At 28.6% G+C, this 10,438-nt stretch overlaps 2 protein-coding genes across 8 annotated transcripts; one reads left to right on the top strand and one right to left on the bottom strand.

Moving 5' to 3' along the window:
* Nucleotides 1-141: 141 nt before the first annotated feature.
* LOC111677044 (heat shock factor protein) lies at nucleotides 142-6,476 on the top strand. 7 transcript variants are annotated; one of them, XM_023438087.2, is made up of 10 exons: nucleotides 143-307; nucleotides 1,443-1,648; nucleotides 2,002-2,110; nucleotides 2,178-3,544; nucleotides 3,598-3,914; nucleotides 4,026-4,131; nucleotides 4,894-4,974; nucleotides 5,387-5,456; nucleotides 5,529-5,600; nucleotides 6,009-6,476. In XM_023438087.2, the coding sequence occupies exons 2-10, from the start codon at nucleotides 1,544-1,546 to the stop codon at nucleotides 6,107-6,109; spliced, it is 2,328 nt and encodes a 775-aa protein (XP_023293855.2). In that variant the 5' UTR covers nucleotides 143-307; nucleotides 1,443-1,543; the 3' UTR covers nucleotides 6,110-6,476. The 7 variants fall into 7 exon arrangements, 6 of the variants coding, with proteins under 6 accessions (XP_023293855.2, XP_023293852.2, XP_023293853.2 ...); XM_023438084.2 differs by having other exon boundaries at nucleotides 3,598-3,926; XM_023438085.2 differs by having other exon boundaries at nucleotides 143-412; nucleotides 3,598-3,926.
* A 1,583-nt stretch (nucleotides 6,477-8,059) lies between these two features.
* Nucleotides 8,060-10,231, bottom strand: LOC111677045. Its single transcript, XM_023438091.2, has 4 exons — nucleotides 9,819-10,231; nucleotides 9,568-9,693; nucleotides 9,220-9,406; nucleotides 8,060-9,156 (listed from the first exon to the last, which is right to left on the bottom strand). The coding sequence occupies exons 1-4, from the start codon at nucleotides 9,847-9,849 to the stop codon at nucleotides 8,493-8,495; spliced, it is 1,008 nt and encodes a 335-aa protein (XP_023293859.2). The 5' UTR covers nucleotides 9,850-10,231; the 3' UTR covers nucleotides 8,060-8,492.
* Nucleotides 10,232-10,438: the final 207 nt, after the last annotated feature.

Raw genomic sequence — 10,438 nt, 5'->3', positions numbered from 1 at the left:
TGATAACAATAATTTTGTCGACATACGGACACAGAGTTGCAATTGTTTAAACGGCACTCAACTTTCGCCACATTGTAAATAGTACTTAGTTTTGTGCAAAATTATACCCGTTTCTACTACTAAGTATATCAACCGTATTAATTTGTTGAAAGTACGTGTGTAAAGAAGACGAATTTGTGAAAATTTTAACTACGCTGTTAAAAAAAATTAATTTTCTTGATTCAAGGCTAATAAAATTATTAATTTTTAATATAACCTCTTTATAAAGTGTATTCAAAGTGTTTTCTATCAAATTATACTGAAAATTGTAAGAAATTAATCCATTTATCTTGATACAAATAAAAAAATTTTCCCTTCGTTCGTTCATTTCGTCGTCATATTCATCATCGCCTCTTATGTTGTCGACATTTGTGTATGTGCTTTTTTATTTTAGTAGCCATTAAATTGCATATTGTTAATAACTATACTACAAAGTTGACAACAACAAATATACGAAAGAAAAATAAAATAATAAAAACCAATTTAGGTGCTGCTTCATTTGGATTTTGATTGTGCTTTAAATCTTTTATTTTTTTCTTTTTAGTTTCCTTGTGTATGGTTTTTTAAAAATTTTTCATAGTTATTTTTAGTTAAACTTAATTAATAAATAATTAAAATGATAACTCAAGAACCAATAATTTTTTAAATCAATAAAAATATATTGAATATTCCAAACGAAATTAGTTATTTATCACATTAAGAAATGTGTATTACATTTTCTGTGTATTGTTGTATTTTTATTTACACTTTGATTTGTATTTAAAACTCTCGTAATTACATTTACTATTATTGTTATTTTCGTCCATTCATCGACATTTGTACATTTACCAATTCATAAATTACATTTGGAACATATTCATACATACATATGTATATAACTAAATATATACATATTTAAATGTAAATAGTGTTATGCACACATATATACATATATACATATGCATACATATTGTGAAATTTAATATTATAGTCGGACCTGGATAAAACGATGAATGACAGTGAAGCCCCTACTCGAAATATATTTTGTAGCTATATGTGTGGTCAACAAGTCGTTTCCATTTTTTAAACACGATCATGAGGAATTCGCTGCCATTTTGTAGACTCGTCCAAAAAGTAGTCGTTTTAACGAGTCTATCAAATCATATACCTATAAAAAATTTCTCTTAAATCAAATTTCATATAGCAGAATTTGCCAGTAACTTTAAATTGTACTTATATGTATTTATTTCAGCCTTAGGATCGTCCAAAGTCCATTTATTTGAAATCTTGTTGCTTAGCAATATATCCGATTTTTAATAGATTTTAAATTCTTGAGCATTTTATGTTGCCTTTTATACCTATTTGCCTTTTTATATTTATATGAGTGTGAAAATAATTCTCCTTCTACTATTTTTTTCTTACAGGTGTTACTTATTGAAGATAAACAAATACCAAGTGAATTCATAAATAAAACTGTTTAAAAATAGAGCAAAATATTAAAAATAACTTTCTAAAGGGAAAAGGAATGCATACATTCAGTGAGACGGGCGCCGGTGTGCCGGCTTTTTTGGCCAAACTTTGGCGTTTAGTTGAAGATCCTGAAACTAATAATCTTATTTGTTGGAGCAAGGTATGTACAATTTATTATTAATCATGAATTAAAATAAAATTGAAATTGGTTCTTAGTCCAATTACAAAGATTTTCTCTTGAACACCTAAAGATAGTGTGTTTGAAGACTCTGGGTATCCATAATAGAAACATTTTGTACTAGTATCTAAAGAAAGCATGGTTTCTATGGTTATACATAAATAAATACATTTATTAACCGCATTTAATCGTATTTGTTATTGATAACAACCTTAAATTTTGAATATAGTAAAAAAGTTTGAAAAACCACAAAAATATTGAAACTTTTTTATAAATGCATGTACATACATATATATGCATATCTCCAGTATATTTGATTATTTTTTATTACTTAGGATGGACGCAGTTTTATTATTCAAAATCAGGCCCAATTTGCAAGAGAATTATTGCCTCTCAACTATAAACACAATAATATGGCCTCCTTTATAAGGCAATTAAATATGTGTAAGCATAATATAAAATATTTAAATAAATTTCTAGTGGAATTTATTTTATTCTTCAAATATTACAGATGGATTTCATAAAATAACTTCCATTGATAATGGTGGTTTAAAATTTGATCGGGATGAAATGGAATTTACTCATCCTTGTTTCAAAAGAAATTGTCCATATTTATTGGAACATATTAAGCGCAAGATTGCTTCAACCAAATCGGTTGATGAAAAGTCTGCCTTAAAGCCAGAAGCTGTAACAAAAGTTTTGCAAGATGTCAAGGCAATGCGTGGTCGACAAGATTCATTGGATTCTCGTTTCTCAGTGATGAAACAGGAAAATGAGGCTTTATGGCGTGAAATTGCCTCTTTAAGGCAGAAACATGCTAAACAGCAGCAGATTGTAAATAAACTTATACAATTCTTAATAACGATTGTGCAGCCACAGCGTAATATGACCAGTGTAAAACGGCACATGCAGTTAATGATAAACGACATACCGGATAAGTCAAAACTACGCAAGAATAGTGAGTCGGAATCGGATGGCGGACCGGTTATTCATGAGTTGGGCGAAGAATTGCTTGATGAAGTAGCTGATGTTGAACCCGAATTAATGGTGCCGAATAGCCCATTTGCTCGAGTTGCTACTCCGGCAACTCCCTCTACAGATCCCGACGTAGCCCATTCACCACACAATATTGAACGACCCCATTCAAGTGGTAGTATGATCTCTCAAAACTATGATTTTTCAAATCAGAGTGCAGAAGATACTGGCTATTTAAGTCCAGCCGCTACAGCTGCAACTGCTGCTGCGAATGACGGTCTTGTACATACAATCAATAATGATGGCTCGAAAATATTTTATCACATTACTGAAGTGCCTGATGCACAACCTCAAGAAGCAAACATCAGTCCCGTTAGCTACAATGAGGATAACGTGCTGACGACACCGATGGTGCGTGAAGAGATGGCACGTAACCAATTGTTAAAACAGAAAAATCGCCAGAGACGCATTAAAAATGAATACGAAGTGGAGAATAACACTAAAGCGTCGGGGACTTCTGGTTCCAAAGTTCAGCGTCTTGCCAGCCAGTCGCAAGCATCACCAAAACATCAGCAACAGCAACAACAACAATTAGCACAGCAGATTCCTCAACCGATACAAATAAAATCAGAACAAGATGCTGCTTTAGATCCCATGCTTTTCTTGAATATCTACCCGGAAAATCGTGGCCTAACTCCGGACCCAAATTTAATTTCACCCAATTTTAGCGAAGATTCGCGTCAGTCGAATTCAAATACCACGGGTAGTTTTTTGATCAATACCCCAACGTCATCTGCAAACACAGCTTCATCAGCAGAAAACGCCCTATTGGCAGGCAATAGTTCAGACTTGTACAACCCAAATAGTTTTATTACTAACGATATACCCGCTGATATATTTGAAGTAAGTGTATTTTCTATTCTTTTGAATTTCTGTTTATTAAACATTTTTCTTAGGACAATTCCCTAATATCTGCTGGGGAGAATAGTAACATTGGTGGCAATGACAATTTCAAACAGGCTCTACAACAACAATTTGGTCGTTCTACTGTCAACAGTGGCAAATTCTCAACATATGGTTCGACCACTGGAAATTGTAGCTCACAGCCTTCTACCTCGGCTGCCGCAGCTGCTGCAGCCATTTCATCCACAAATAGTAGCCACAACAACAATAATAACGAGAGTAATTCTCAAAAATCTGCAGACTCATCAAAGGATGGAAATGACAGTAACATGGCTATAACTAAATACAAGAACAATCAAGATGTCATGCGGTTGAGTACTGCGTTAGTAACTGGGAGAAATCTTAGTTGCACTTGAGAATTATAAAAATACTAAACGTGTTTCTTCTGTTTCTTTTTTTTATTTTCTCTTCTACTTCACAGGAATGAAGTCAGCGGTCACTTAGACATTGTTCAGGACGAACTGGAAGGTTTGAAGGATTTACTGCGAAGTGATGTTTACTCTTTGGATCACAATACTTTGCTTGGTGTAAGTTTACCAATTTTAAATGCAAATGATGATGAAGAAACAAATTATGAGGATGCTAATAATTTAACTGCTGGCAGTAAACAAATTTCCAATTCAAATCAAAACGATAATGATGATGACATTGAACAAACTCGTTACAAAATTTTGCAATTCTTAAACGAATCACTATTCAATGATCTAGAGTAGATTTAAACAGAAACCCAAATCAAATGAAGTCTTGCACGTGTTTTTTTAGAAGTTTCTTGTTAATAATTTTATACATTCTCTTTAATTTTAACTAATTTTTTTAATGAATTTCAATTTGTAACATACACAAGTGTATGTGCGTATTAAAAATGTAAAATGTACATTTTTACTCAAAAAACAAAAAAAAGAGAAAAAACACTGTAGTAAGTTTAACAAACAAATAAATTTCCTTTCTTAATTTGTTAATTTCACATGTTCTTTGTTCAACTTGTTTCCATAATTTTTTATTTTTTTTTTTTAAATCGTTCATCTTTTCATTTTATATAACTGAATTAAAATAAATGGATTCCACATAATTATTCTAACACGACTGCTTCCCTCTCAACCCAATAAAACAAAATTAAATGATACACGTATCAAATAATAATTACAACAACAAACTATGTTACATGTTAATAAATTAAATCTTAAAAAACCATGTAAACCGAAATAAATTTTCAATAAAAAAATAAATAAATAAATAAAAATACATATTAAATAAAAACGATGCCTTTAAACGGACTCAACTCTATACAGAATTCAAATATCAATACATTTGAGAACAATAATCAGCGTATATTTTTGCCGCCAGCTATGGAAGAGGACATTCTAAATAAGGTCAGCCTTAACAAAAAACCAATGAATTAAAATAAATTGAAAATAAAAAAATAATCAGTATTCGGTTATTCGTAAAATAATGAAAGTGATGCTTCAACTACAAAACAATTACTTTTTCACAACTAACGGTAGTTTTCCAAATTTCAATTAAATGTCATTTAATCTTCTTCTTACCTTTGAAGATAATTCATTGTTTTCTTGTTTACTTACAATCTATTAAAGTATTTGTGATGATAACTTCTATACATATTTATAACTTACCTCTACTGTTATTTATAAATATTGATAAAATACTTTTAGCAACATAAAATGTTTTTTTTTTCCTTTCTATATACATACACATGTATGTACATATGTTAATTTAAAGAACTTTAATTAAAAATCATATTTGTTGTAATCTTTTGTTATATAGCTTTTTAATGATTCGGATATTTTGGGTCCATATGGTTTACATTTACCCAATGAGGGCAATGATAAAAAAGGTAAATAAATTTTACAATTATACCTAACACTTAATGATCTTAAAATATGTATATAAATATATTTTATTCCAGGGTCAGAATTGATGACGTACCAACCTATCTATGATTTATCTGATATAATAAATGATCAAAATGATTTAGAGGGTAAGTGTTTTTAAATTTTTTATGTGTCTTTTCTTAACATTTTTCAATATTATAAAAATCATGCATACATATGGGGGGTTATAAATTTAATAGGGGAATAAGCTTGACTCAACAAAACATTTTGATGAAAAATATTAATTTTTAATATTAAAGCATAAAACCAATGGACGTACATTCATTTACGTTGGAAGTGTATTTTTTTCATAAGGATTATTATTAAATTAAAAACATGATTACTATTTTACATTGGCTTTCGGTGATATTTACCTCATGATCTCATGGCACATCATAAGTTTTGTTTAGTTTTTTATGTTGGAAAAGTATTAATCAAGAACAAAAATATTATATTCATTCTTTTTGTTATAGCTAAAAGATCCTTAAACCAAAAATTGTAATTTTCTTCCTCAGCTGATGTCAATATGTCGCCGTCATCTATATTACAAACACAACAACAACAACAACCTAAACAGGAATGTGGTTCGGTACTGAATACACCCTATCATGAATAAAACAGCTTGTAATTAAATGTCAATGTTATCAATGCCACTTATTTATAAGTATAAAAAAATATTCTAACCAATGTCTAACAAAGCAAAGCATACATATAACTAATAAGACGACGGAAAATATTCTGAAATCACACAATAGAAGGAAAAATTTAATGTTAATTTTTTTTATTAATACATTTTAAAATAATTTTATTCAGACGATATATAATACTTAGGTTAAGATAACTAAATAGGTTAAACACATATTAACAGTACGTTTGTTCGTTAAAAAATATTTACGAATTTAGCTGTAACTTTTTATACATAATTTTTAAATATAAATAGTTTATAAGTTGGTGGAAATTACATATATGTATGTTAAAATGTGCGTTACATGTTTTTGTTGTTTATAGATTTATAATTTAGGGTTTGTTTTTATTTTTTATTTTTTTCGAAATATGTTTAATATATACTAAAGACTGATTTTACAATTCACCATCAAGTTCTTGTCTTCTAAAGTGAATTGTAAACCCGTCTTGAAGTATATGTATATGAATATGTTTTTTCTTGAAAGAATGTATTTTTATTTAACACTTTGAAGAAAAACAACCAGTGAAGTAATAAGACTGTTTTAAATATGAAACAAAACATTATTAAGAATGTAGAAGTTAGTAATCTTATTATAATATATGTATCCGTGTATAGATACATACATATAGGCATTACATTTCATAGTTATACACCATGTACATATAACTAAAATAAAACTTTTTGAAATATATGTAATTGCAAAATATGATTGGTAACTCGATAACATTATAACCGATTGGCTTCACATAATGTAATCTATTGTTCTGAAATGAAAACTATTTTTTTTTTTTGACAAATTTCTCTTAATTGAAATATTAGAATTGATGACCAATAATTCAAATGAACAATAATCAATGCAACATTATTTTATTATAAGGATTTAAATCATTTTGAATTTTATTAATTTTATGTTATAATTGATAGAGTCGTTATAATTTCTGGCAATTGCCTGTATTATTGACGAAATATAAATATATTAAAAAGCATGTTTAACAAATTAATATAATTAATAAAATTGTTTAAAGCAAAAATTTGAGAATTTATCTTTAAAAGTGAAAAAATTTGGCCGCCTTATGTTGTAACAATTTATAATTGAATAATATTCCTTATTTATGTATGTATTTTACAAAAGTAATAAAACAACAACAATGTTTGTTTTGTTATGGAATTCATAAACCGTTATAAATTTCAATGCTTTTGTATGTTTTGTTTTTATTTATATTAACTGCAGTTTCTCTCCCTCTCTCTCTCTCTTAGTAAATGTAAACAACGCTATTATTTTTATTAAACAAAAAATACATTTATTTGAATCCTTTGCATACAATAGAATCAGACGCTTTTTTATTTTACTCTCATGTTAAAATAAATACTTTAAAAAAGTAAAAACACAATTTGAATTAATTAAAAAAAAACAAATAAAAGTATAACTTACACTTAACTATTAAATAAAACATAAAAATAAGGGAAAAAGAAACTTATCTTAACATTATTGTATAATTAAGTATTTTTTAATAAAACCCCGAAAAAAAAAATAAAAAAGTATGATGTTGTACGTACATCACTTTATACTAAAAGCAACGAAAAAATTTATTTCCTAATTTAAAGTGATTCTTTCATAAAGTAAGTATTAAAATTAGTCCATTTTATTAAAATTTTCGATATGTCCGTATAAAAATGTCGCTAAACCACCATTTTGTGTTTTTTTTCTATACAGTAACAATATACATACATAAGTATGTACATATGTATATTATTAGAAAAAAACTGTAAATTGTGTAAGTGAAATTAAAACCCAAACAATAGTGAGTGTTTATCCTGTGTCCAAAGTGTGTTTGATACTTACATATAGGTATATTTATATTTAATTTAAACAAACTTAAATCCAGTAATATGTATTATTATTAAAATATTACAAAAAATAGTTTGTTAAATGATATTAAATAAGTGATTTTATGCGGAAAACTTATATCTAAAAATGCATGTGAACTTAGATATAAAGTTTCTTATCCATAAATTTATATTATATTGTATTTAATAAATTACTTTATGATTGCTAGATATCTACATACATATTTGTCGTCTCCAAAAGGACAAGCAAATATAAACAATATTTTTGTTTTTCCTTTGCTAGTAAAATAAAATATTAATTAAGGAAAGTTAAGAATTCTTCATTTTGATGGTCTCTAGTTTTTAGGTAATTATATATACATATGTATGGACATACATATGTATATTACTATGTACATTTTCTTTATTGTAAAACTTATAATTGAGTTCCGTCATTAAATAAATTTCACTAAAGACTATCGGCGTTTTACATTTGATCTTTATAGTGGGCATCTTTAAGGATTTTAGCAAATTCAAATTTGACCCTTTCTCTCTCTGAACGTGGCATAGCTCGAAAACAATCGACCAAGGAAAGGCAATATAATTCAATTGGATCAGTGTTAAGTGTAGCTAATGCAGAAGTAGTTTTACGTTTCGCACTGTTTGTTAACATATGATCTTGAGTCGGTGATATTGTTAAGGGACGTTTTAGAGGTGAAGGAGCTGGTGGTATTGGCTGAATTGTAACCTCAGAGTATAATTGGCTATTACCATTACTAATACTATTTATTTCTTTGCCATTATTAGTTGTTGTTGTTAGAATTGGTGTTAGTAGTGGTGATGAACGATTCGATCCTTGTGAATTTGTCGGCGAAACTGAACGTTTTGTATTGTCTCCTGAACTTTGATGTATTGTTACATCTGGCTCTTGTTTAGTTTGAATATTTGCCTCTTCGGGATTATCAGGTAAACCATATGGATCTTGTGTACTGGTTTGTGTTATATCATTCATTGGAGCTAAAAATGCCGAAACGTCTGGCAAAAAATCGTCCCCTTCATCATCACTGCGGTCGAGTTCGATAACTTCATACGTATTACTACTATTAGCAGGGGCTAAATTGTCGGGATACATATAACTGTTGCTGTCATCACTGAAAAAATTCAAATTTTGTTTTTATTCTCAGTTTCACATTTTCTTATCTAATTCCACTTACGATCCATTGCAGTTGGATTTTATGGGTCCAGTGCCATCTCTTCGATAAGCTGTATACTTAAGAAAGGATAAATCTTCTGTGAATCTTCTCTTTCGTATATTTGTGTTAACGGTACCCGTTTCCAGACACTTTTGTTCCTGTAGATAATTGTAACGTATATTCTTCCATTTTGTTTGCAAAAAACGAGCTGGAATACAAGAAAATTTTAATTTAACGTTAAAATACAAATGAAACAAACAATGTAAAGTAGCAGCAACCCAATTATTTCAACCACCCTTAAACATTTGTAGTCACCATGTCAATACAAAGAAACTACCTATACCACTTTTGTGCGTTTCGGCTACTTACATGGTGCTCCTAATTCTTTGGCTATATTATCCCATATTGCCATACGGACTGGAGTTCGCCGGTAATGAGGATGACTGACATCGTAAATGGCCGAATTTTCTTTAACTAATTTTATTAAACGATCATCTAGAATTTAAAAAGAAACAAATTATTTTAATATTTATTATTAGTATATGTAGATAGTACCACCCTTTTCTATTTAGAAAATTTCCTCCCCTATTGTAATATTAACAGTTTACAGACAAACTTACCAAACTCTGGGCCATATCCTTCACGATCCATATTAATTAAAACTTTTCAATAGTTTTAAGGTAATACACTTTCACTTAATTATTTCTCTAAATTGTTACAATATTAAAAACAAAACCCACAAAATATACAATTCACTACAATGTTGTACTATTTACGAAAAGTATTGATTGATCCTGGTAAAGAATTAATGTTTCTTCTTCGAATGTATCTTTTCTACATTACTTCTTCTTACTCTTTTTGACAGTATTCTACAATTTTAACATGTTTTGTTTTTGTTTGTTTTTTCCAATCTTCGTGTTGTTGTTGTTGTTATTATTGTTGTTGTCATATATACGCGCATGTCCTGCTCTATTTTGTTTATCTTTTAGATTGTTTTCAGTGTTGAGAAGGAATTAATAAATAATTCTATGGCCACTTTTGTAAATTCATGTATGGTGGTGTATTTTTAACAGCTGATTGATTTTTACACGGCCTGTCAAACATCGTTACTAAAAGATTGTCATAATTCAAAAAATGACGTTTTTAAAAAATGTCTTATTTTATATAACTATATTTCTTTAATATATTTTAAATAGAATATTATGATTCTCATGAACTTCAACTATGTTTTTGCGTATTA

The sequence above is a fragment of the Lucilia cuprina genome, chromosome 6 (assembly GCF_022045245.1).
Source record: "Lucilia cuprina isolate Lc7/37 chromosome 6, ASM2204524v1, whole genome shotgun sequence".
NCBI lineage: Eukaryota > Metazoa > Arthropoda > Insecta > Diptera > Calliphoridae > Lucilia > Lucilia cuprina.
This window is presented reverse-complemented; position numbering and strand designations above follow the sequence as displayed.

Bases quoted from the DNA above. Each gene is read 5' to 3' on its own strand.
- LOC111677044 (XM_023438084.2), top strand. From the start codon at position 1,544: ATGCATACATTCAGTGAGACGGGCGCCGGTGTGCCGGCTTTTTTGGCC. The intron at 4,132-4,893 runs GTAAGTTTACCA...AACTCTATACAG, and splicing joins ATCACAATACTTTGCTTGGT to AATTCAAATATCAATACATT. The intron at 5,457-5,528 runs GTAAATAAATTT...ATTTTATTCCAG, and splicing joins TGAGGGCAATGATAAAAAAG to GGTCAGAATTGATGACGTAC.
- LOC111677045 (XM_023438091.2), bottom strand. From the start codon at position 9,849: ATGGATCGTGAAGGATATGGCCCAGAGTTTG. The intron at 9,694-9,818 runs GTAAGTTTGTCT...TTTAAATTCTAG, and splicing joins AGGATATGGCCCAGAGTTTG to ATGATCGTTTAATAAAATTA. The intron at 9,407-9,567 runs GTAAGTAGCCGA...CTTGTATTCCAG, and splicing joins CAAAGAATTAGGAGCACCAT to CTCGTTTTTTGCAAACAAAA.